The sequence below is a fragment of the Podarcis melisellensis genome (genome assembly GCF_964234715.1).
Source record: "Podarcis melisellensis genome assembly, chromosome: 10".
Taxonomy (NCBI): Eukaryota; Metazoa; Chordata; class Lepidosauria; order Squamata; family Lacertidae; genus Podarcis; species Podarcis melisellensis.
Window position 1 is genome coordinate 75,245,509 of NC_138542.1, and position 26,588 is coordinate 75,272,096.

General features: G+C 55.7%; 1 protein-coding gene across 1 annotated transcript in view; it reads right to left on the reverse strand.

Annotated features, from left to right (window-relative positions):
- Positions 1 to 17,299: 17,299 nt before the first annotated feature.
- The window catches only part of SND1 (staphylococcal nuclease and tudor domain containing 1), a 220,073-nt gene continuing 210,784 nt past the window's right edge, over positions 17,300 to 26,588 (reverse strand). The window contains exons 17-24 of the mRNA XM_081926896.1: positions 24,817 to 25,005; positions 22,129 to 22,270; positions 21,573 to 21,696; positions 21,138 to 21,207; positions 19,598 to 19,711; positions 17,922 to 18,125; positions 17,767 to 17,811; positions 17,300 to 17,648 (exon numbers count right to left, since the gene is read on the reverse strand). Coding sequence (XP_081783022.1) covers positions 17,583 to 17,648; positions 17,767 to 17,811; positions 17,922 to 18,125; positions 19,598 to 19,711; positions 21,138 to 21,207; positions 21,573 to 21,696; positions 22,129 to 22,270; positions 24,817 to 25,005 — 954 coding nt within the window. The 3' untranslated portion in view covers positions 17,300 to 17,582. The remainder of the gene's footprint in view (positions 17,649 to 17,766; positions 17,812 to 17,921; positions 18,126 to 19,597; positions 19,712 to 21,137; positions 21,208 to 21,572; positions 21,697 to 22,128; positions 22,271 to 24,816; positions 25,006 to 26,588) is intronic.

Genomic DNA, 26,588 nt, shown 5'->3' on the forward strand with positions numbered 1-26,588 from the left:
AGAAACCTACATTGGCTCCCAGTACGTTTCCGAGCACAATTCAAAGTGTTGTTGCTTTAAAGCCCTAAACGGCCTCAGCCCAGTATACCTGAAGGAGCATCTCCACCCCCATCGTTCAGCCCGGACAGGGAGGTCCAGCTCCGAGGGCCTTCTGGCAGTTCCCTCACTGCGAGAAGCCAAGTTACAGGGAACCAGGCAGAGGGCCTTCTCGGTGGTGGCGCCCGCCCTGTGGAACACCCTCCCATCAGATGTCAAAGAGAAAAACAACTACTAGACTTTTAGAAGACATCTGAAGGCAGCCCTGTTTAGGGAAGCTGTTAATGTTGGATGCATTACACTATTTTAATATTTTGTTGGAAATATTGGCTGGGAAGCCCAGCCAGATGGGTGAGGTAGAAATAAGTTATTATTATTATTACTACTTATTTGTTTATTATTACAGTGGTACCTCGGGTTAAGAACTTAATTCGTTCTGGAGGTCTGTTCTTAACCTGAAACTGTTCTTAACATGAAGCACCACTTTAGCTAGTGGGGCCTCCCACTGCTGCCGCGCCGCTGCCACGCGATTTCTGTTCTCATCCTGAAGCAAATTTCTTAACCCGAGGTAATATTTCTGGGTTAGCGGAGTCTGTAACCTGAAGCGTATGTAATCCAAGGTACCACTGTATTATTATTATTATCTGGGTTGGTTTTATTATATCTATATTTATTTCACTGCATCTATACCCCTTCCTTTTCACCAGGAGCTCAACGCCTGCTTCTCCCTCCCCAGTTTATCCTCACAACAACCCTGTGAGGTAGATTAGGCTGAGATGAAATGATTGGCCGCCAAGGTCTTCCAAGGAGCTTCATGGCCACCAAGGGGGGATTTGAACTCGGGTCCAAAATTCTGGCCATTACACCACATTGATGCGGAGAGCCAGCAGCAGCAGCAGCAGCGACCATTTAAGAGAAGCAGAAGTCTTTGCCGCCTCTGGGCGCCACCCTGCTGAGCGCTCGGCTCACTTGACACCGTGACACAAGCGCGGGGAAGGTTGACTTCATGCTGTTTCTGAGATTTGTCCTCCGTCTGCAGCAGCGGTCCCTTCCCACATCCAGCTGTGCTGCAGAGGGTCACACACACAAATGCACACCTGCAATGGCCTTCTGCCTGGGCCTCGATTGCCCAAGTGAGATCCCCTCCTTGCGAGCGCACAGCTCCCCAACCCACTGGAGGGTCTGGTGCAGCCGGCTAATGCAGCCAATGGCAGGCGGGCGCAGCAGCCCCCAGGTAAGATCACCGGCAGCGAGGAAAGAAATTGCTCACCAAAATGTGATTTCCAAGTTGCCCGGGGCCTGATTGCCCAGACCTCTGCGCTTTGCTGCTGCCTCTCGTAAATCCACATATTTATTTTTGAGCATAAATCTCCTGCTCTGGGCTTGTTTGGGAAACCGGTGCACTTTTGTGCTGAAGCGCCATGCAGATGCCAGCCAAAGGAGAAGACGCGGCCGGGGTCTCTCTCTCTCACTCCTTCCTCGAGTTTCTCTCTGGGTTTCAAGACCCCTGCAAGGGTGAGTGAGGAGGGAGCAGCAGCCAGGAAGAAAGGTGAGAGAGGCGGGAGAAAGGAGAGTCTTTTCCCAACCCTGTGACTCACAAGGAGAGCGGACAGCTTCCCTGCCAGGAGAAATCTGGGCTCGTCGTTCAGAGCTTGTGGGCCTGGTCAGTGGGGCAGGAGGCTGGGCTGGGTGAATCCATGAGGGTGGCTAGCTGCCCAGGCTTCCTGATTCCTGGGGGTTGGGCAGCCTCCAAAGAACAGGCAGAGAACAAAAACTTCATGGAGGAGGGGGCTACGGAAGGCCACAGGGGGCCCCTGAAATGCTTCTCAAGTCCAAAAACGTGCAGGGGTAAGCAAGGAAATAATAAACGAATCAACTGAATAATTATTAAAATACCATATGTTTTGCTCTATAAGACTCACGTTTTCCCTCCTAAAAAGTAAGGGGAAATGTGTGCGCGCCTTATTGAGTGAATGCAGGCTGCACAGCTATCCCAGAAGCCAGAACAGCAAGAGGGATTGCTGTTTTCACTGCGCAGCGATTCCTCTTGTTGTTCTGGCTTCTGAGATTCAGAATATTTTTTTTTCTTGTTTTCCTCCTCCAAAAACTAGGTGCGTCTTGTGGTCTGGTGCGTCTTATAGAGTGAACAATATGGTACAACAACACAAGATGGAAGAGGTTTTTTCAAAAATTGAGATCACAAATGGGTGGAGGGGAGTGGGGGGTATAGGGGAATTTATAAAAATTTCTAATATAACATTTCTAATTGCATTGCATTTATATATAGCAGAGGGAAGTCTATAGCAATTAGGTATCTTTTAATCTAGTCAACTATGTAATAGGCTTATGGTACAAAACGAATATGAATTTTGAATTTGATGTTTGCAATTCTTTTTCGGTTTTGGAATAAAGGTTTTTTTTGGGGGGGGGGAATAAATGCTTCTTAAATCCAGCTGCCGGCTCCTCTGTTGCCAGGGATTCTTGAGCTGAGATTCTGACATTGGAGTGTTTCTTTCCCTCCCTCCCTGCACCTGACAAACTCAACCCACCAGTGAGAGTGGGGGCACCTCATGGGGGAAGGCCGCCCCACCCACTTGGGCTGCTTCCTTGCTGCTCTGAGCTGGGGAGGGGGGGGCAAAGGGAAAAGGAGCTCTGCCTCTGCAGTGCCTGTGGAGAAGAGGGGCATCCCTCTAGGGCTACACCTGCCCCCTCCAGGGATGAGCGAGGGGGGCCTGGCTGCTGCCCCCCTTCCTCCAACATGGCCAGTCCTGTGGCCTACCTTCTCCAGCCCCCCCTCCCCTCGCCTCTCCATGCAATGCCTGACATCACCAGGTAAGGTTTGTGGGGATGTTTAGAAAGGCAGGAGATATTAATTAAATATGATCCCTCCTCACTCCCGCTAGTGAGCAAACAGCAGGGTGCATTCCCTTGCAGCTTCTAGTCAAGCCATTGATGACTCGTTAAGAGCCTTTTAATTAAGCAATCCAGTCTGCCTTGTGCAAGGGGTAAATTCCCCCCTTTATTTCCCTCTTAAAGTAAGAATATAACACAACGCAGTCCTCTTGAAAATAAGAATGAAGTTTGACTCACGTTCAGTTCACAGCAGTAAACTGAAGGCAGGCTTTATCTTGTGGTTACCGGTACATTGGCAGAGAGAAGGAAATCTGGGCTAAATCTCAGACTTGCTACTTGTAGCCCCAATCCTCCGCAAAGGATGAGCCGTGTGCTGCCAAGAGTCAGGAGCAGTAGAGTGTCTCAGAAGAGAGGATCCAAAAGAGGAAGATGTTTGTGTGGCCTTTGGTCAGCTAGGGTCACGCCCATCTACCTGGCCACACTCAGGGGGAGGGGGCTCCCAACAGGTGAGACAGGAAGTCCTCCCTGTCTGGAGCCACTTCCCCCTGCGTGTCCATTCTAGGAAACTGTTGTACTTGACTGCTCTAGCAAAACATCCCACAAGGTTGGGAGAGACACCTGTCCTGAAACAGTGGAGGGCTGCTGCTGCCAACCAGTGCAGACAACGTTGAGCTACATGGACCAAAGGCTGGCTCTGCATCAGGCAGGAATTTCCTATTGATATAAGAATGTTAAGGTGATATATATATATATATATATATATATATATAGAGAGAGAGAGAGAGAGAGAGAGAGAGAGAGAGAGAGAGAGAGAGAGAATAATATAAATGTATAAACCACATGCCTGAAACCCCACAGAAAAAAGTGCCGAAACCATTTTGTCTCTCCCAAATGACCTCAAATATTTCTCTGCAAGGTCGAAGGAAATGGGGAGGCTCCCCATTGCCTCTTTGCTCACAAATCCTGCCTCGAGGGCACATTTAAGATATGAATAGAGTGAGCCTGTGACCTGGATTCAAGAACTGAGTAGTTATCATAACAAAAGAGTAGCCAGGATGCCCAGGTAATCCAATCAGGTAACCTGGCAGGAGAAAAACAACACTCAGGTTTCTGTTGTAGTCTGCCTCTTCTCTGATGTAGGTATGTATTGGGGCGTGGTCTTAGGCTCCAGGGTGGGTGTTCAAAAGTCTATATAAGGGCTTGCACACCTTTGTCCTGGGTCCTCTTCCTGCCTCCTGGGGGGGGGGGAGAGCACCCTGTTGCAACAGTTAATAAAGATCAGGCTTACTAGATGCTTTGCTTCTCAATATTCTCTGATTTGTCTCTGTTATTTTCTCCTACCAATAGGGAACTTACAAAAGGACTCTATATGGGCTCTTGGGTACCCCATAAGGGAAAAGTTTTTTTTCTCCTTATAACACTATGTAAGTTCCTCTTTCATGCAACTATCACACTTGCAAGATCCCAGGATTCCCGCCCCCTCCACTTGATCTCTGGCATCCAGCCACTGATGATAAGAGTGAAAGGAGCCAAAAGGTCACTGAGTCCAACTCCCTTTTGAACCTTTCCAATTCTGAGATTCCATGAATGCAGCAATCACAGCTAAAGAGTCTCTGGCGGATGCCCAGCCAGCCTTGACCCTTGCAAGTGTGTCCAGAGCAGCCTTTCTCAACCTTGGGTCCCCAGATGTTTTTGGCCTACAACTCCCATCATCCCTGACCACTGGTCCTGTGAGCTAGGGATCATGGGAGTTGTAGGCCAAAAACATCTGGGGACCCAAGGTTGAGAAAGGCTGGTCTAGAGCATGGGTCAGCAAACTAAGGCCCGGGGGCAGGATCCGGCCCAATTGCCTTCTGGATCTGGCCTGCAGATAGTCTGGGAATCGCCGTGGGGATTCTGATCATTTGGGCTGCACCATTCCCCCCTCCCTCTCACACACAGCGCCGCCTCCTCCCTCCCTCCCTCCTCCTGGCTTCTCCCTGCCCTGCCTAGAGGAGGAAGGGGGCTGGGCTTTGTTGAGCCACTGTTGGCCATTTTGCGCCGCTCACCGTCCCTCTGCCGCCAGCCCCTGCCGCTCGCAAGGCACAGGTAAGCAGCCACCGGGGCTCGTCCAGTGCTGTGAAGGGAGGGGAGAGTCATGGGGGGGTTGCTCCCCAAAAAACCATAGTCTGGCCCCCCAGGAGGTCTGAGGGGCAGTGGACCGGCCCCCTGCAGAAAAAGTTTGCTGTCCCCTGGTCTAGAGGGAGCCTGTGGCTAAAGGCACTCTGCACATCCTCAGAAGCTTTTGCTGGAATTGCTACTGCAAGCATTAAAACGAAGGTTCCCTGGCTCAGCTCTTGCAAATACCAAGCCCTGGGGAAAGGGGAGGCCAGGCTCTCAGAGCGAGGGGAGGGGGTCCTTCGCACCCGAGGCCTGGGCAGCTGATGAGGAGGGTTGCTTGCTTCCCTTCATCCTCCAATTCTGGTCTTCTGAGCGCTGTGTTGGGGGGCGGAGGCCTCTCACATCTGTTCTGCAGGCATCAGGTTTGATGCTCCGTCTCCCCATTTGCATTTTGAAGGAGTCGCTGACCCTTTCCGAGTCTCAGTCCTTTTGTCTTTTCAATTTCTGCCGCTTTCTCCCAGATGATTATTGAAATCCCTTTTAATTGTGATTAGAGCTGCTGGAGGGCGTTCACCCCCCTCCTTCACCCGCGACACCATTCGCTCCTTGTTACCAAAGAGATCAGAAGCAGGTTCCCCTCCCCGAATCTGTAAAAGGTTATCGTCTGAGACAATGGAAAAGTGAGCTGCGGGGGGGGGGGGGATCTTGCCACACCCTCAGTGCATGCTCCCCAACCCTCCCCAAGGGAGGCAGGATGAGCTCCATCCTGCAGCCTCCTCTTAAGTGTCAAATCCCAAGGTCAGCACCCTCTCTCTCTCTCTCTCTCTCTCTCTCTCTCTCACACACACACACACACACATACACACCAACCTCAGAGCTGGCCCTAATGTGAGACTGAGGGAGGCGTCCGCCTCAGGTGGCAAATGTGCTGAGCAGTACTGTGTGAGCCACATGGACTGACCTGTGCCCAGCTCCTCTGAGGCAGCAGAGGGCAGTGCCAATGTCGGAGAGTCAACTGCTAAGCCGGTTGGCTTTTCTGCATGAAGGGAGGGGGGGCACCTTGCCCAAGCCAGCCCTGCCCCCCACCTGCCCTGGCACCTTTTGTGGCACTTGGTTGGGCTCTGCGCCTGTAGAAGCCCCCCCTGGACAGGAGAGGGAGCAGAGAAGAGGCCGGAGCTCAGGGGGAGGGAAGCAGGCAGAAGGTCCCCAGGCTGATCGCAGGGCAGATGGTCTCAGGCGGCAGCAGCTGAGTGGGAGAGACTCTGCTGTGGCTGCCGGTCAGAGCTGAACCTGACCGCTGCCAAAAGGCAGCTTCTTGCAGAGACCCTGAGCAGGGAGTGTTTCTCTCTCCCTCCCTTTCTTGACCAAGGATTCCTCAGAAGGCTTGCGAAAGCTGTGCAATGGATCAAGGAGTGGCCAAAAGGAGACCCCAGAGCTGCCTGGAACGCAGTTCCCTAAACCCGCCCCTCAGTCTCCTTCTCCTTCCGTGGAGGTCTTTAAGCAGAGGTTGGATGGCCCTCTGTCACGGATGCTTTAGCTGAGATTCCTGCATTGCAGGAGGTTGGAAACCAATGTCCCCACCGTGGAAGGACGTGTGGATCAAGAATTGGCCTCCACAGTCACCTGTGTTCATGGAAGACAATCTTACTTGGCTTCGAGGAATCGCCCAAAAAAGAAGGGGGTTGGACTAGAGGACCTTTGGGGGTCTCTTCCAACTCTAAGATTCTGTAAGCAGGAGGCGTCTGTGCCTTTTCTCCAGCCCAGGACCCACCTGGCAGGCCCTAACCTGCAGCTACAGCTCTCTCTTCTCAGAAAACAGCTGAGAGAGACCCAGTTTCCTTTCAGGGAGTGGAGGAGAAAAGTCAGGAGGCGGAGGAGGTGCCTGGAGGAGCAGCGCAATCCATCCAAGTCTCTCCTCACGCGGCCGCTCTTTTCCCAAGGGAGAAGTTCCGCAGGAGGGAAGGCGAGAGCCGGAGTGGATTAGCCAGGCTTAAGATGCCAGAAATGAGTTCTGGAGCTTCCTTAGGCAGGAGGAGACTTGATGGCTCTGCTCTGCCTCCACAGTCCATTCTGAAGGCCACGTGCCAGAAACCGCAGGAGGGGCGGGGAGGGGGCTCGGATCCAGCTTGCAGGTTCCCCACCAAGACCGGGATGCTGGACCAGGTGGGTCCCCTCTGGCCTGATGCAGTCTCTCCTGAGGTTCTTCTGTTGAGCATCAGCAATGACCCTGGGATGCAGAGGGCCTCAGGTCTTGCTTGGCTTCCGGCCTTTGGGCCCAGCCAATGGGAGGCAGGGGGGGATGGGATCTCCAGAAAGAGCTCTTCTACCCCCTTCCCTCTCATTGGGAGTCAGCAAGGAGTGAGGGGAGCTTTGCTCCTTCCTTGGAGGGTCTTGAGTGGCACAAGTCTTCTGCCCCCATCAACGCATTTCTCAGGCATCTATGGCTCATCCCCAACGTCCTTTGCCAGGTGAACCAGAGACAAGCTGGTCCTTGCAGGATGCCAGCCCAAGGAGAGGGCAAGGACTGCCCACCCTGTTGTGCCCCAGTCCCTGAGGGCAGGAGAGTTTTAACCCACCTTCATGACCCCACGAGGCTTCAGCCCTTCACTCAGGAGGCACAGCCAACTTTTTCGGAAGGGGGGCAAAGAGACAATGATGTGCAGTGGTTAAGGTATCAGAAAAGGACTAGGGGTCAAATGCCCCACTGGGCCATTAAGCTCACTGGGCCGGTCACTTTTTCACAACTTAACCTGCCTCACAGCATTCTTGCGGGATTAAACTGAGGAGGGGGGATAACCTTGTATGCTACCTTCAGGAGAAAAAGGCAATATGTAAATGCAATCAATCAATCAATCGCAGCAACTGACCCAAAGGCCTCATTGAGATTATTGCATTCCAGGCTGGGCTGATATGTGTCAGGTGGGAGTTCAAGGGCACCTTAAATGTTGGCAAACTCTTTACCTGGCCGTCCAAAGGACACTGGCCCCATTGTTGCGTTGCAAAGCGGTCGGACTAGATGAGCCTTGAGGTTCCTTTCAACTCCACGATTCCATGCTGCAGTGCGCCTCCTTAGCTAGGCCCGAATCTCTGCATAGAAGGCTCCGCAATTATTGGCAATCTATTGATCAAATATGGGACATGCTGTATTTGGTGTCTCCTGAGTTTTGGTCTGACCATGACATGCAGTGATGGATGAGGCCATCGAACCCTTTTCATGTCTGAACATTGGTAAAACACTCAGGGACTCTCCATACGGCTACCTCTCCCCCCCCCCACTTCTTTCAAAATTCAGTGTTGAAATTTCACATTCAAAAGGGGAAGGGGAGACGGTTGAATATTGGCGACTTTCCATTTCGGCTCAAGGCCAAACCAGTGTGTGTGTGTGTGTGTGTGTAAGGATCCGGGTTCTAGGACAATTGCCGGTGTGGGAACATGTGGGGTTTTGAGAAAGGGGCGTGTGGGCACCAGTAACAAAATGGCTGCGGTGCGCACGTGTATTTTGTGACAAGACGCAAAATGACTGCCACATCTAACTGAGAGAGGAAAAGGCAGGACCACCCAATGGGGCAGGCCTCCCCACCCCCCAATCAATTGGAAGAAACACTTACATCAGCCGTGCCCACTCACAGAGAGACGCTCTTGGCATCTTTCCTGGCTTCGGAAAGGGAGGGAGTGTGTGTGTCCAGTCTTGGCATCCGAAGAAATGTGTTCAGTGTAGCGGAGGCTGAGTCAGCTCAAACAGAAAGAGCAAGCAGCCTCTCCATGCTTTGCGGAGAGATTTACAGAGACCTTTTGTGGGCACCATGCGAGGTGGGGGTGGGCACAGCGGTGCCCCTGGGCGCAACCTGGTCATCCCTGATCCAGCCTATACTTCCGCCTCCAGAATTGTAGCTGGACAGATCTATGCTTCTGGGAACCTCAAAGGGAAGCCCTCCTCCCTTTCCCTAATTCTCAGCAGCCTGGAGGCCACAATCCTGGATAGACTTTCCTCCTTCTCCCACCTTTTGCACTGTCCACCTTTGAAGGCCCTCTTGCTGTCCCACCTGGGTCTCACTGATGCCCACAGAGGTATTGGATGGAAGCCGAAATACAAGGCAGTGCAGGATAGGTGGGGGAAGGCGGCAAAGGTTGGGGCTGGCTGCCCTGTCACCGCTGCCCCATTGCAGTGGTGGGGAGATGCCCCTCTCAGGCAAAAGAGAACTAGGTTTGGCAAAACCCAGAGGCAGGCCAAGGAGGAAGGGGCAGGGGAGGAACAGGGCCTGGTCCTCTGCAAGGAAACACAGAGGGGAAAGAAAGCAGTCAGGTGCCCATCAAGGGGGAAGCAGGAGAGGAGCTGTGATGGCTTTATATCCCACAGGCCACCTCTGCGGGGAGGAAGGCGCAACGGATGCTCTCCTGAAGCAGATTGCGAGAAGAGAAATCACAGAGAGTCAGAGCAGGAATGGGGGATTTCAATTATCCTGGCATCTGCTGGAAGTCGAACCCCGCATAAAAGAGGAAGTCCAATAAATCCCCAGCTTGCCTTGGAGACAACTTCATCTCTCAGGAGGCGGAGGGAGGAACCAGGTGTGTGTGGGGGGGGGTCCTGCTCTCCTTGGCCTGACCCTGACACACGGGGCGAGAAAGAAAGGGGGCAGGGAGGGGAGGGGCCATCTCCTCTTGGAACTGGTGACAGAGAGGGATGCAAACCCCGAAGGGAGTCAGATGTGCACCTTGCATTTCAGGAAAGACGATTTAAACTGCAAGTGTAAAAGCTGGGTAGGGCCCCCCAGGGGGAGAAATCCTTCTCCAAGAGTCTGAAGAGTGGGATGTTGAAGATGCAACTGCAGACTGTTCCAAGGAGAAGGGAAAACGGGGGGGGGGCTGCAGGAGGAGCATGCCCAGGACACGGGAGGAGGGCGACATCGCTGAGGATCAGGACCACAGAGGAGTCTCATCTTGTAAGGTTGATGCCAGAAAGGCTGAAGGCCAGAATGGGGTGGAACTTGGAGGGGATGCGAAAGAGAGGGGCAACTTCGGCTGTGACTGACGCAAGGAGGACAAGGAAGGGCCTGATAACGGGGTGGAGGCTGAACCGTGAGCTGGAGACCATGAGAAGGGGAAAACCACTCACAATCCAGCCTCTTGCGATGCTCCCTGATCTGCCCCCCCCCACCTTCTCCGGCAAGGGGAATTGTTTTCCGCAAGGGAAAAGGCAAACGAACGATTTAAGGACAGGTAAGGAAATGGTGGGAGAACATCTTGGCTCCTTTGAATCAGCCGAGCTCTCTGGGGCCAGCTGAATCGCATCCAGGTGTGTTAAAGGAGCTTCTGGGCGTTTAGTTCAGAGCCACTGGCCTGCAACCTTGTGAGCTGCCAGGTGACTGGAGGCCTTCCAAAAGGTTGGAGGGAAATGTATCCAGAAACGACCGACCGGTGAACGCAAGACGGATTCTGCAACAGTTGATTAAGCTGTCCGTCTGTGGTTGTCAAGAAAAGGACAACCTTTTCTTGTCCTTTCTTGTCCAGGATGGGCTCGTGCAAGAAGAATCTTATCTCACTCTTCGAAAGAGTTAATGTTGGGCAGATCATGAGAATGCTGCGGACACAGGACCCCTTTTGAGAGGGGGGGGTATTCAAGTAAGTTTTACTCAGACTAGACCCACTGAAATTACTGGATTGAACTTGGTCATGTTCATTAAAATGAATGGGTCTACTGGGAGTAAAACTGAAGGTCTCCCGTGACATCCTTGTTGACAAGCTGATCCAGTGTGGGCTGGGCAATGCTGTTCTCCAGCAACGTTGCAGTTGGTTGACCAACCCCAGCCAGCGGGCAAGGGCTGAGTCACGGCTCTGCCTCGAGGTCCCCAGAAGAATGGCAAAGGAAGCCCTGAGCTGCTCGGCATTTTCATAAATGACTTGGGTGGAGCAGAGGACGCTTCATCACAGTTGCTGACGACACCAAGCTGGGAGGGAGAGCGATTGGCTGGAGCCAGATGCAAAAGGACAGTGATAGGCTGGAACGCTGGACTGAAACCAAGAAGATGCAATTCCGCAGAGATCAGTGGACAGTCCTGCATTTAGACTCAGAGAACCAGAGGCACAGAAATAGGCTAGGGGAGACCTGGCTTGGCAACCGAACGCGTAAGAAAGATCTAGGCAATTTAATTTATCATAAACTGGACATGAACCAGCAGTGTGATGCAGTTGCTAAAAAGCTGGGGTCATGGTGGACGGCTTGATGAAGACGTCAGCCGAGTGTGCGGCAGCTGTGGAAAAGAGGCAGATTCCACGCTAGGCGTCCTTAGGAAAGGAAGCGAAACTAAAACTGCTGACATCAGAATGTCATAATACAAATCTATGGAGCGACCGCATTTGGAATATTGTAGAGTTGGAGAAAGTTCAGGAAAGGGGAACCAAAATCATCAAGGGGATAGAGCGGTTCCACAGGAATCCACAGGGGACTTGTTAGTTTAGAGAAAAGGTGGGGAAGAGGCGAGATGATAGCAGCTCATAAGATCATGGAAAACGTGGATGCAGAGAAGTTTTTCTCTTCTCCGAACACTAGAATTTGTGGACACCCAAGGAAGCTGAACGGCGGAAGATTCAGGACAGAGAAAAGGAAGTCCTTTGCCACAGAGCCCAGAGTGGAACAATGGAAGTGGCTCCCGCAAGGGCCACCAACTTGGATTAAATTCATGGTGGAGAAGAGAGCTATTGAAGGCCACTATAGGACTTGCCGATCAGAAGGTTGGCGGTTCAAATCCCCATGACGGGGTGAGCTCCTGTTGCTCAGTCCCTGCTCCTGCCAACCTAGCAGTTCAAAAGCACCTCAAAGTGCAAGTAGATAAATAGGTACCGCTCCGGCGGGAAGGTAAACGGCGTTTCCGTCTGCTGCTCTGGTTCTCCAGAAGCAGCTTAGTCATGCTGGCCACATGACCCGGAAGCTGTACGCTGGCTCCCTTGGCCAATAAAGCGAGATCAGCACTGCAACCCCAGAGTCATCCGTGACTGGACCTAATGGTCAGGGGTCCTTTTACCTTTACCTTATCCAAAGCAGTTAGGCTCTGCCTCTGCAGTTGAAGGAAGCAATGCTTCTGAATCCATTACTGGAAACCAGAGGGGGAGGGGGCCGCTTTTGGGGTTCCCGTGGGGGCATCTGAGAGAACAGGATGTTCGACTAGATGGGCCACTGGCCTCATCCAGAAGGCTCTGCTTATGTTCCTAAGCGAATGCTCCATTCACAGGAACAAAGTGTCCAAACCACAAATCGCATCCCACTCTCTTCTGCCCTGGGCAGGCGGCATCTGGCGTCCTGTGTAAAGCTCTGGGCATGTTTTAAAGGAGGGCGTTGACGGAATGGCGCACGTCCAGAAGAGGGTGCCCATGATGTGGGTGGGGGGCTTTGGAAACAGAACCCCGAGAGGAATGGTTGAACAAGCTGAGCACGTGTAGCCTGGAGAAGAGAAGCGTCCGCAGGAACAGGAGAGGGGTCTTCCAACGTCCGAAGGGGGCACCATACATGAAGAAGACGGACCAGGCCTGCTCTCTCTTGCTGGACTAGTCTGGCCAGCAAGTGGAAGCTGAAAGCTCCTCTTAAATCTTGCCACAATTCAGCTGCTTTTGCAGAAACTCCCCTTGAAACAATTCCCCCTCCCTTGCTTTCAATGCCTCATGTTCTCACTGAGGGAGCAATTAATGCGAGGAAGGATCAGGAAGGCCAGCGCCTCCGGAGAAACAGCGCACCGTGCTAATCCGGGGCCTTTTGCCCACGCCAGTTTCCAGGTCGGGGCCAGCTCCTTCTGAGCCTCTGACCTTCACAAATCCAGCCTGGAGAAAGCAGAGCAGAGCAGGACTTGAGGACGTGCTGGTCACCTTCCTGGGGGTGGCAAGCAGGTGCCAGCAGCGTCAGCGCCGGACTAGGACCTGGGAGACCGGGGTTCGAATTCCCCACGCAACCGTGAAACTCACTTGACCTTGGGAGCCAGCCACTGCCACTCTCAGCCTGGCCTACCTCCCAGGGTTGTTGTGGGGATTAAATGAGGAGCGGGAGAAAACCATGTATGCAACCTTGAGCACCTTTGGAGAAAAAGTTAGGATATAAACGCAATAAACAAGCGATGAGAAGCATCACACTGAGGGACACCCGCTTACCCCTCAGATGCATCTCACGTGTGGCCACGGTGCAAGACGTGGGGCTTTGCTGGACCAGGGGGCTCTCAAGCTCCCCATTCCCTCTCAGCCCCACCTGCTTGGAGCACAGGAGGGGGCAGCTGGCCGCCCAGACCCTTCCCCAGCCCCTGCTTCACTGGGGGCGATGGCTCCGGTCACGGGCAAGACTGGGGAGAGAGGGAGCCAACTTCTGGTGGCAACTCCCTCCATGTGTCCAATCTCAGGTCCCAGCACAGGAGAGGCTACTGCTGGCACGGCCTGCCGTTATTGATGTGCTAATTATAGGGCTGTGCTAATTCAATTTGCACATAATTACAGGATAGTGCACTGGGTGGCATGTTTCAATAATTAATGTGATAAAATAAATGTAATTGGAATAATATTTACAAAACCCTCTGAAGAGTCGCCGGCAAGGTGGATGCGGAGCTGTGGGGTGGGGAGACCGAGCCTAGCGAGCGCAGGAAGAGCCTGCCGGATCAGGCCCATGGAGCCCCATCCAGCCCCACAACCTCTTCTGGCCGCCCAGGAGCCGCAATGGGAAGAGGCCCACAAGCAGCACCTGAGGGCAACAGCCCAGCTCTGCCCACCTGGGCGAAAGCAAGCCCACTTCCCCATAGTTTTGGTGATGCAGGCTCCTCCCCAGATGGCTGTGGGGAGCAGGGCACTTTGGTGTTGCAGACTCCTGTCCCTTCTGCCCCTTTAAACGGGCAAGCAGCAAGGAGATGGCTGGCAGGCATTTTTAGACACAGGCGCCTTCTTCCACGGAAGCAGCAAAGATGGACCAAAGGGCACACGATCTTCACAGCTGCTAGGTCAGGCAGTGCCCCCCCAAAAAAAACCCGTAAGGGAGGTTGGAGCATTAGGGCCACCAGGGTCAGGCAAGACCGGGAGCCTCCATTCCTGGTGCACTGTGACCTGGGCTGGAATAAGGAAGGCACTTCCGGGAGGAGGGAAGGAGCTGAAGGGGCTTTTGCAGTCCCAGGCTGCCACGCCCTCATCCCAGGAAAAGGAAAGAGCCTTCCCCTCAGCAAGGCTGCCCGGCATGTCTGCCCCCCTTGCACTCTCCAAAGGAGGCTCAAAAGGGCTGGCCCGGTAAGGAGGGATCCATCAGATCAGCACCAAGGACAGCAGCCCAGAGGAAAACTCAGCTCCCCCAACTCCCACCTGGCCCTTAAATAGTAGCTGCAGGGACAGGCTGGATCACATTCCAGCTGCACTGGCTCCCGGTGGAGTACAGGATCAGGTTTAAGGTGCTGGTTTTAACCTTTAAAGCCCTATACGGCCTAGGACCCTCGTACCTACGGGACCCCTTAGGGTCTTCAAACTAAAACATCTTGGAGATCCCGGGCCACAGGGAGGTTAGGCTGGCCTCAACCAAAGCCAGGGCTTTTTCAGCTGTGGCGCTGATCTGGTGGAGCGCTCTGTCACAAGAGACTAGGGCCCTGCGGGATTTGACATCTGTCCGCAGGGCCTGCAAGACAGAGCTGTTCCACCAGGCCTTTGGCCAAGGCACAGTCTGACCCCCTCTCTCCTTCTGTAATCCTCATAGAACTCTAGCCCGATGGTTGCCATTAATTTGATTCTGAATTGATTTTAGAATGAATTGATTTTAGAATCAGATAGGTAGCCGTGTTGGTCTGCCATAGTCAAAAAAAAAAAATGTGTATCTGAAGAAGTGTGCATGCACACGAAAGCTCATACCAAGAACTAACTTAGTTGGTCTTTTAGGTGCTACTGGAAGGAATTTTTTTTGTTTTGATTTTAGAATGCATTTCAATTCACTGATTGTGATTTTATGTAAACTGTGTTACTTTTATTGTTGTTAGCTGCTCTGATCCCAGCTTCGGCTGGGGAAGGCGGGATAGAAATAAATTATTATTATTATTATTATTATTATTATTATTATTATTATTATTATTATTATTATTATTCACCCTTCCTGCCCCCTTCAACTTGTGAGCTGCTTGGACGCCCTCTGCCCACCTGCTCCCTGTCCTTCACCCCAAGGTCCCAGAGCAGGTTACAACATGAAAACAGTTGGAAACAATTAGCTGCTGTTCTTTTCCAGGCGAGGCAGGGCCCCCCCCTCCCCATTTTAATGACTTCCCATGGAATAATGCTTCACATCTGCCCAGACTGAATTTGCCAAGTACCGAAGGCAACCTGGAACTTCATCTCATCCTCCGAAGGGGCCGCGACTCCCCCCCCCACCGGTTTCGCGCCAGCTGTGAGTCTGATGAGCCGCCTTCCCACGTCATCGACACGACGCCACGCTAAGGGACAGGAGCCCATTGCGCGTCACCCAACCTCACGCCCATTGATCCACGGAGGATCGTTTTGGGAGTACAATTTCCGCCGAGCTCTGCTTCTGCCTGCCTGCGCTCCTGCAGCTCAGGGCAAAGGCTGCAGCGACGTTGGAGTAAGCGAGGAGCCCCCCCACCGCCCAGGGGCTAAAGGCACCTGCCCTCCCGCTGTTGTAACACGACTGCTTCCATCATCAAAAAGGCTGGGGGGTTGTGGCCTCGCAAGGTGCAACATAAACAGGATTTAAATCACTGCTTTTCTTCCAGGGCGGTTTGGGGCCTTTGCTCTCCGCACCGGCTCCCGCGGAGCACGCCTGCCGCCTCCACCCACTCAGCCATTCCTGAGCAAACCCTGACCGCTTAGCCGAGTCTACATGGGTCCTTGGGGACCACGGAGCGCCGGCAGGAAGAGGCTCAAGCTTTGCAGAGGGCTGAGGCGCATCCCGGCCTCTGATAAATAATCCGAAGGCTGCCGGGGCAAGAGGGGGCGGCAGGAGGAGTCCCAGATGAGAGAGCTTTGCTCCAGCTCAGAGAGCAGGGAGACAATGCATGACAGATTGACCCACGGCGAGACACTGCAAGCAGTCAATTAAAGGCAAGGGCTGCATTGTGTAACGAGAGCCGGACGGATTCTGCTTTGTAGCCAGTATTGGATTTCTCCCTCCTTCGCTCGCCACCAGAGCAGCCTCCTTCCTTTTCGCTTCAGCCACTATTTGCTTTGAAAGGGAGGGCCGGGCACAGAGGATTATCGCATCAGAAGGAGGAGGGCAGGGCAGCCGTCCGCTGCGGGACCAGAGATCAGGGGCAGAGCACCCCCTTGGCCTCACCCTGATAACAGCGTGCACTTCTGGCGGCCTCAAAAAGGACGGTGTAGAGTCGGCTGCCCAAGTGATCAAGGGGGAAGAGCAAGGAAGAAAGGCAGCAGCGTTTGGAACCAGAAAAGAGAGGTGATATGATAGAAGTTTTTCAAACTCTGCACGGCATCAGAAGACACGGAGCTTCCATGAAGCTGAATGTTGGGAGATTCAGGACGGGTAAAAGAACGCAGCACAGTGTTAACCTGTGGAACTCCCTGCTGCAGGAGGCAGCGAAGGCCAGTGACCCAGATGGTTTTACAAGAGGCAAACCCACAGAGGAGGAAGAGGGGGGGTATCAGTGGCTTCCAGGCAGGATGGCCAAGCTCTGCCTCCCGTCATGGGGGAACAGGACGCTGGACTAGGTGGGCCACGGGCCTGATCCACGACGCACTTCTCATGCTCTCAGGAAGGAAAGGAGGACAAGGGCAGGAGAGGGCCTTGTCCAGGCCAAGGGAGAGCCAGCCCCTCTGCCCCCCCGGTGGCTCTTTCCTCTGCCCCCCAACCTGTGGCTCTTCCAAACTTCCATCCATCTGGTCTGCGGAGTCAAAGCAGGCTTGGCCTTCTGGTAAAATTTGTTAATGTCTGCATTCTGAATCCCTAACCATTGGACAAGCTGATCACTAACAAGGAATGGATGCCAAGCCCATACACAACATTGGGCAAACCTGACAGTCTCAAAGCTGTAATTTGTGTGTTCTTTGGATTTTTGTGTTGTGAAATGGCCCGAGATCTAGGGATGGTGTACAAATTTAAATAACGGCAGCAGCAACAGTAACTCTTAACCCCACCCCCACCCCATGGAGCAAAAAGAAAGCAGCCCCCCCCCATGACCCCCCGTGTCCTTGAGCAGAGGTGCCCCCCTGCCCTAGTGTACTTGCTTGACATGCCTCCCCCCCTCCAGAAACAAGAGCAGAATTCAGTGTGAGCGTCTGGGGGGGGGGGTGAAGGGTGTTCCCCTCCCCTCCGTCTCTCCCACCCCCAAAAAGACACGGCCTCGGCCAGCTTCTCACTACTTTTATTGGCTTCCAAAGCGTCACGCAGACACCCCCCCTGCTGCTGCTGGAGGAGGAGGGGGAGGGGCAGGCTTGGCTGGGGGGGGGGAGACCCCAGGACTCCCTCCCTCCGCAGGCCGGCACTGCCAAGTCTGTCTGCTCCTGGAGTCGGATGAAGCCCTCCCCCTCTCGCCCGCCGGGTGGGCACTGGGCTCCAGAGGCAGGGCGGCGCTTGGGGTTCAGGAAGGGGGGGCATGGCGGGGGCCGCGAGGGGCCAGCAGGATTGTCGCTTAGCGGCTGTAGCCAAACTCGTCGGCGTCGTCGGCGCGGAAGTCTCCGTAGCGCCACAAGTTCAGCTGCGGAGAGGGCAGAGAGGGGAGGGTGAGATCTGAGTGGCAGCCAGGGACCCCTCCCAGGACCCCCTCCGTGGGGACTGCTTGCCCCCCGGCTCTCCAGCCCCCTTTGTTGACTTACCCGGGCACTTTTGGCTGCCTCCTGGGCATTCAGGTACTCTGTGATCTGGAGGGAAGAGGCGGAATCAGAGCAGGCCCTCTCTGCCCTTTCCCCTGCCCCCGTGCTCAGCCCCCCACCTGCCCCACTTCCCAGGCAGACCTGTCGCCACCGCTCACCACTTTCTGGAACTGCTTCTCCTTGCGCGGCTCCACCATCACCAGCCCCTCCTTCACCAGCCCCAGCCCCACGTCCCCCTTGGAGTCGGCAAACTGCAGGGTGACGTGGGGGCAGCTGGGCCCGGCGTGCTCCACGTTCAGCAGGCACTGCGTGTTCTGGATGTCGCGCACCACGCTGTCCACGGCGTCTGCCCTGGCCTCCTCCTGCGGGGAGAGGAAGGGGGGACACACTCAGTCCCTCCAGAGCGGGACAGAACCAACTGGCGGCGGCAGCTCCTGAGCACCCCCATCGCTCAGCCCAGACACCGGGGTCCAGCTCCGAGGGTCTTCTGGTGGTTCCCTCCCTGAGAGAAGTGAGGTTACAGGGAACCAGGCAGAGGGCCTTCTCGGTGGTGGCACCCGCCCTGTGGAACGCTCTACCTTCAGATGTCAAGGAGATAAACAACTACAGTCATATCTCGGGTTACAGCCACTTCAGGTTGCATTTTTTTGGGTTGCGGGCTGCTGAAATCCAGAAGTACCAGAACGGGTTACTTCCGGGTTTCGGCGGTCGTGCATGCGCAGCAGCACCGAATTGCAACCCGCATGTGCGCAGACGTGGGTTGCGCATGTGCATCCCACACGGATCACGTTCACAACCCGAGCATCCACTGTATCTGACTTTTAGGAGACATCTGAAGGCAGCCCTGTTTAGGGAAGCTTTTAATGTTTGATCTTTTATTGTGTTTTTAATGTTCTGTTGGGAAACCCAGCCAGATGGGTGGGGTATAAATAATAAAAGGAGAAGGAGGAGGGCAGCCTCTCAACATGGGGGAGAGGCTAACAGGCGTCCACCGGGCCCCTCTTCTCCGCGTAAATGAGCCCATTCCTTCTCCAAAGCCCCCAGTGCTGGCTGCCACCACCATATTCTGAATCACTTCCTTTCTGGGGGAAGACAGAACACATTTCGTCTCTCCTGCGCTTACAGCCCAAGCACCGCGCTGGGGGCACCTGCATTTCCTGTTTGAGGAGTTTGAGAAGCAAGCAGAGAACCAGCCTTTCTGCAGCACTGAGCAGCCACCGCCCTTGGGCTTCCTCCCCCAGACCCTCCAGCTGCCCCTTCCGGTCCGCCTCTTCCAGGTGGCAAACGAGGGGCAGCTTGTTAGAATTCCTGCTCCCTGGTTGCAGTCGTGGGATTGTTGTCTTTCACATGACGGTGTATGTTTTGACTCCATGGAGTGGGAAGTGACAGAGACAGGATGTTGGTGTTCCTGTGTTCCATGAAGTGGGACTATTGTCCTTTGTTCTCTTTCTCTTTGCTGTCTGATGCTAGAGAGAGAGGGAGCCATGTTGCAGTGCTCCGTGTGTGTTTATATGTAAATAAAGCCGATTAGCCAAAATGCTGAGTTGCTGAAGTCAGTTACACAACTGCGCAAACTCTGTGGATCCCTCAGTGTGCTGATGTCTGTTGGCATCGGTCGCTGTGATGTTCGGGCAGAAGGAAGATTGTGAAGCTCCCGAACGATTGACCAGGAGGGAGGGAACATGCCAGTCGGGCATGCGTCTCTGCCAGGATCCTACTCGAGTGTAGGCTGAGCTTCTGACACAGCTCAGGGGCAGGAGGGTACAACTCAACCCACAACCTCCCCCTAACATGCCTTCTGCCCCCCAGGCCCCCACCCCCGGCCGGGACTCACATCTTGGGGCACTTGGATGAAAGCAAACTTGTACTCGGCGGCCTGAGCAGGGAGGATGCGGGTGCTGAAGGCGGCTGGCAGGGTGGCCAGGCGGGTGGAGGGAAGAGTCTCCTTCTGCAGAGGGGGGAGAAAAGGCAGCTCGGTCACCCCCTGGCGCGGTTCCTATCCCGCCCAGGGTCCGAAGATCTCGGGACAGCGGGGAAAGGAAGTTTGTTTTTCACAGCAGACACACAAAATGCAGCAATGGAATATGAAAACCAGTCAAAACCATCAGTTCCCTTTGCCCTGCGGACCAGGCACACCGCCCACCAAAGGTCTGGCAAAGGACACTCCTTGTCTCTTGGCGACGGGAAGTCAGGGAAGCTGGCGCCTGCCACATTTCCAGGCGGGAGGGCTGGGAAGGGAACCCCATCACCAGCACATGCTATCCCTGAAAAGGTCCCCCCAGCAGCCTCCTCCGTACATCTCATGCAGGCAGGCCTCCTAAGTCCTCCCTCCGTTACCTGTCCTAAGTCCTCTCCCCCCCAAGTTTTTATTTATACTTTTCATGGTTATACATTTCATTAGTTTTACAGTCATTTCAACATTTCAAAGTTGGACTTTCTTCCTCCTCTTTCCGCAGTTCCTTAAATTTATTTTTAAATATCTTTTGCGTATCCAAATCCATTTACCGTAGTTTTCTGTCTATAGGACGCCCCCATGTATAGGACGAACCCTATTTCTGGGGACTCTGATTTAAGAAAATGGGGGGGAGATGGCACAGAGTTGCTGAGCTTTTTAGGGGCTGGAATTGCCCAAAAATCCCTCACCCGCCACTGATGATCACGTGCGTCGCCGAAGACACCAACCAACTGCACTATTGCCACAGAGGCAGCCAATCGCAAACAGCCCTTCACCCGGCCACCAATCACCCGCCCTGTCGCCACAGAAAATCTCCTGCTCACGGCTGCAACCAATCGCCCACTCTGCACTACCCATGTGTAAGATGGGGGCATATTTTAAAGATATTTAAAAAATAAAAAACCCTAGTCTTATACACAGAAAAACGTGGTGATTTGCTAACTCAATTATCAACTTTAAATATATACTTGCAAACAGATAAAAACATTGGCAGGGTTATGGTAAAAACCTGCCATTTCATAAGAGGTCCTGTTCTAAGTCCTATAGGGCTGAACATGTTGAACCCTTGAACTCGGGCGCAATGCAAATGCTTCAGAATTGAAGCCACCCAGCCCCTGGGGGCACCTCCCAGTCTCCAAGGGCAGCCCCACGTACAGCGCATTGTAGCAGTCCGGATGGGAAGTGGCTGCAGTGGGGCCAAGCTGCCCAGGAACAGCCGCAGGGAAGTCCTTGCCGCAGAAGACACTTAGGGCTCCCACAACAAGGTGGGGATCAGAAGCCCCCACAGATTACGGACCAGGCCTTTCGGTGGGAGGGCCCCCCAGTCTAGGGTAGGTCTTGTCCACCCCAAAGCAGCTCTGGGGCTGCTGAGGCCCCCAGGGCCCCCAGGGAATCTTCCCCCAAAGACCCCCCCACTCACATTTCCATAGTCGATGTAGAAGACATGCACTTTGGCTGAAGATTCCACCTTTTCCACCCGGGCGCGGTACCTGTAAGGGAGGGGGAGGGGGGAATAAGCTTGAGACCCCACACTTTTCAGCCAGTGCCACCCCCCGCCACTTGTTGCAAGGCGGGTGGGGCGGGCTGCCCCTGAAAATGAGAAATTTGCTATGAGGTTCTCCCTTGCCAAAATCTCCATCTTTACAGGCAGCCTCCCTGCCTGCTTGCACCTCCTGGAATGGCCAAGGGTCATGGCCAAGCACCCCCCTGCCCCAGCTGGCACCCCGGGAGGCTGCCTTGCAAATCTTAGGGGCTAAGCTGGAGGGACCCTGAGTCCCGAGGGTGGCATCCCACACAAGGCAGCTCCCGAGGGTCCCCCGCCCGTGCCCCTCCCTCAACACAGCTCCCCCCTCACCACTCTCCGTCGACAAACTTGGCGATGCAGTAGTCTCCGCGGCGGGGGGTGTAGGAGCCCTCCACGGGGGGGTGGGCAGCAATCTCGCTCCGCATGGTCTCCATCAGCTTCTCTAGCTGGGTCCCTAAAACAAAGAGGCGGGGGTGTAAATGAGAGACCCAGGGCCTGCAGGAAGATATCAGCAGCTGCTCTAGGGCGCCCCTTCTCCCCAAACGCCATGGGGCAGAATAGGGCAGGCATAGCTTTGCTTGGCTCAGCTGCACTGAGCTCATCTTTGGTGAACGCGCAACCAAGGCAGGCCTCCACCCTGAGAGCTTAGGGGCACCCAAGGACCCCACCTCCCCCAGCTCTGTATCCCCCATTCAGGGAGGGGGGAGGGTATGGGGGCTGCCGAGGTGAGGCCTGAACATCAGAAGGAGCAGCAGGAGAACAGCCCCTCTTTCTTGCTTAGCGCATACAAGCCCTCTGGATCAGGTCCCTGGGTCTGTCCTGCAAACATTCTGGCAGAGCGTCAATCAAACCGAATAGCTCCACCCCCCCGGCCTTGCCCCCTTACCTGTCTCCACATCCTGCACGTAGAAGTGGAGGTCATCTGTGATCTCCGTGACAAAGACGGGCTTGTAGTTGGCCGTGCGCTCCTTCTCCTCGGGGACCAGGACCACGTCCTCCACGGGGGCCTCTTCGTAGTGCGACCACACCTGGGGGGCGGGGGGGGGGGTGACGAGGAGGATGGAGCCAGAGGTCACAGGAGCCAGAGAGGTCCGGTGCGCAAGGAGGAGGACCGGGGAAAACCTCAGCCTAGTAATGATCTCACTGGCCGGGAAGGGGAGTGGGCGACTGCAGAGGACCAGGAGGGGCACCGGGCAGAAAAGGCTCTGCAGGCGCTACTTTGGAGGCAGGGAAGCAGCCACAGCCCCTCTAGTAAGGCCACGCTCCATTTCCTGGGAGCGCAAAAACCCGCATCTCTTAGGGTGAGGGGAGGCAGACAGCGGAGAAGGAGCCCCTGGCCCCCCGACCAGCACCCTGTGCCAAGGAGAGCCCCACACAGAAAGCTTTCTGGGCAGGCTCAGAGCTCCCAGCCCTGGCTGCCTGAAGAGGAGGAGGAGGAGACAGGCAGGCACACCCCACCGGCCCCCCTGTGCCAGGTGGCAGCCTCACCCGGGCCCCTGCGCAACAGGAGCACAGCACGGCTGCGCTGATGCAAAGAGACAGGCTGTCAAGTCCGATCGAGTCGCCGGGTGGGCGGCCGAGCAGGGGGAGCTGTGACAGGCAAGGCAGCCGGGCTGCGTCTCCCTCCCTCTCTGCCGCTCAATTTACACCTCCACACACCAGAGAGAGGAGCAGGAGGAGGTCAGCAGCAGGAGACAGCTTGGCTCTGGGGCTGACACCACGGGAATCCTCTCTCTCGGCCCCAAATGCAGATCTCAGCCTCCTGCCAAAGGCACAGACGCCCAGCCTGACCCACTCAAGCACCCTGGCAGAGAAGGTGGCGCAGGGATGGTGCTGGGAGTGCAGAAGGACTGCTCTTCGAACCCAAGGAGCTCAAGCACCACGGCCACAAAACGCTGACCAGCCAGGGATGCCACGGAAAGAGAAATGGAACCAGCCAAAAATGGGCACCCAGGCCAGGGAGGAAGGAAGCAGGACCCCTAGCCAGAGCAGCCCAAGCCAGGTCCCCTCGGCCCAAGGTGGGCTGAGGATGGAGAGAGCCCTGGGACTGGAATGCCAATGTCAGGGGCTCCAGAACAGCCTGTCCAGGAGGGACTATGGTGTCCGGCCCTGGCCGATGACACAGCGCTGAGCCCCTGCATGCTCTCTAGCTGCAAGGGAAGGACCAGGGCGCGGGCACAAGGGAGCTGAGATCTACCTGGGGGGGGCGAGAAGAGTCCAGTCGACAGCTGGGTGTGAAGAAGCGCAGGCAAGGGCCAGGCTGATTGGAGGGGAGGGGCCGTGGAAGGAGGGGGCGGGCAAAGGCAGCCGCCTCTTCCAATCCCGCGGCTCAGTCTGGCCATGCTGTGTGGGCCCCCCCTCGCAAGGAGCAGGCCCACACCTTCGCACACGATTTCCGTGCCAGCGACACAAATCACGCAGGACGTGGCTGCTTCCCTGGAGGCGTCCAAACAGCCTCTGATTTAATTAATGGAAGAGTGAAGTCAAACGGTGCTGGGAGCCCTCCGGGGGTCGGTGCTTCTGGGGCGACACTCTCCCGCCGGAACGGGCTCCATTAAGGCAGGGGGAGCAAGTGCCTGCCCCCCCGGCTCCCAGGAGGCTTGCGTGCCTGATTAGGTTCTCCCCAAACTGCTTGGCAGTTCACGAGGCAGGACTTAGAAGAGACAAGCAGTGACAGGATGGGCCCGTCCTCCCCCCAGAAGCTCCTTTGCTGAGCCTCCTCCTGCCCTTGGGGCAGAAGAGAGCAAGCCCGTCCTGGAAGTGGGGCTGCCCCAGAGGAGTGCGGACGCTTCACATCCTCTGCTCCCGAGGACTGACAAGGGGCCTTTGCAGGCATTTGTCAGTGCCAGGCTGGAGCCATTTGCATACGCGGAAGGCCCCCAAAGGCTGCTCGGCCGTCCAGCACGCTGGCAGAGTCCCGGGGAGGCTGGTGGGAAGCAGCCCCTCCTCACAGGCTCAGGCACGGCTCCCCAAGGGGCAAGGAAATCTGCCGCAGACATTCTGGATTGGCGGCTGACGAACCAAAGTGGGGAGGAGGGAGTAGAGACGGAGGAAGCTCAAGAGGTCTCCTCTCCTAAGTCGTCAGGATGCCATCCCTGCAGGTGAATCAGGGATGGAGAGGACCACCTTCTCCCCCCTTCCCTCCAGCTCCTCGGATCGGGAAAAGGCCTTGTGCCCCCAGGAGGGGAGGGCAGGGGCTCCCATTCTCCCCCCTTCTGGGGCGGCGGCAAGACAGGAGAAAGAGCAAGGCAAGTTGTTAATTGGCAATTAAAAACTGAGGGCAGACAGCCCTGGCTCAGGTGGGGATTCCTCCGCGCTGGCTGGCGGGGCTGAGGCTGGCAGGAGTGGGCCTGGCAACGGGGCAAAGGGCACCTGGCCTGCATCTGGCCAACGGCAACCCAAACCTGGTCAGCTGGCAGGGAGAGGGGAAGGGGCCCGGCTGAGAGGGGAGCGATGCACCAAGCGATGTTGGGGAGCCACCGAACCTTGGGAGCACACCCAGGCGTGCCCCTTCGGGAACCAGAAAGAGGACCCCCCCCCCCGCCTCCCGCCCTCCTTCCCAGCTGGCGGGTACCTTCTCCTTCTTCTGCTTGGCGGCCTCCTCTGCGGCCACCAGGGGCTTGTAGTAGTTGCTGCGTTCCGCCGTGAAGTGCACCTTGGACAGCGCTTGCTCCACCAAGGCCACCGACAGGTTGACGCCGTCAATGTGCAGCCAGCCGATGAAGTTCCCGGCTTTGTCCATGCTCTCCACCTCCACCTCCACCTGCAGGAGACACAAAGTGGGCAGAAAACCGTCAGGGGGCACGTGGAAGGGCGTCCGGCGGGTGAGAGGGGACTGCAAACTCAGACCTTTCCAGTCTGGGGTCACCCCAAGATTCGGCCATCTGCACCCCCAGAGATTGAGGTGCCGCAAAGTGCCATCCTGCTAAACACACTTTGCTAGGCGGCTCGCTCCGACACCGAAAACCACCTCCCCAGCGATATCCTCCACCCTGCGTGGGACCCAGGGGCGTGGGGAGACTTGGGTGGTGAAAATAAAGCTCTCTCTCACACACTCACAGTCTCTCTCTCACAAGCTGCCTGGGGCAACGGCACTTGAACAAATTCAAAATCAATCTGCTCTCCGATCCCGGGGATCAAGCAGCACATGACTTTGCTCCAGGGACTGCCCTTGTCAGGCGCACAGCACAGAAATCAATCCTCGCTCAGGACACAATGAGCGACAGTCAAACGCCAGGGACGCGGGGCCTCAACGTCACCGCAGCGTCACCCACCCCTGCCCCCCTCCAGCGCACGGCTTGTTGGCAAGAGGGCCACAAACCCCGGTGGTGGCAGCAGCAGAGCCACAGAGCTCAGACCGCCCAGGGACAGCTCCGGGGGGCTTCTCCCAGCAGCCCACACCTCCAAATCTCCCTGGCATCCGGGCTGCCGTGATACTCCTGGGCTCAGTTTGGGAACGGAGCTTACATGACCTCCTGCCATTCGAGTGAGGTGGGAGCTGGACCATAACCTTCTGGGGTGACCTTTGGCCAACCGTGCCTCTTGGCCCAGCCTGCCCCACAGGAGAAAGCCGGTGGGGGGGAGATACAGCCCCCCAAATCAGCCTGGAGGGGAGGTGCGGTAAAAATGAAATGATTGTACACATTTCTTGGCTAAACTGTAGGTCTGCAGACCTCTCCCATTCAAAAAGCATGCCAAGATATAGACGCATTTTCCCAAAGCGGATGGGGCTCTTCCGGCACCAGTCGAGGGCAGCTCCGTGGCGCCTGAGGAAGGAGCCCAGGGTGGCAGTGCCCAGCTTCCCCTGCTCCCTCCCCAATCCCTCTGGCCGTGCTGCCTTTCCATGCCAGCCCCCCCCCCAGCCGCAGAGCCAAGGGGGCCTTTGCCTTGGAGGCGGCTGCCCTAGGATGAAGCTGGCCCCTGCTCCAAAGCCATAAAACTCCGCCCTCACGACTACAAACACTTGTATTCATTTAAGCTGCTTCAAGCTCGATTAAGCAATAAAATGGATGTCTAAATATCCAGGAATTTGATGAGGTTTGCAGACAAGGGCGCAAGTGCAGCGCCGGCCAGGGGAGAAGGCAAGCCGGCTCCTCTGCCCCACTGGGAGCCGGGGGCAAGGGGGAAGCTCCAGGACCCTCCCCAAGGCGCACCGGGCAGGCCCCGCAGGAAGCCACGGGGGCGCAATGGCGCAGGGGCCCCCATCTCTCTCTGCACCTGCCGGGGCAGTACCTCTCTCCAGGTATGCAGGGGCCACTGCAGAAGGGCAGGTTGGAGATGGCATGGAAGGGGTCAGGTGGCGCTGTCACCCCCTGGCCAGCACACCAGGAAGGGGGTCTCCTAGGC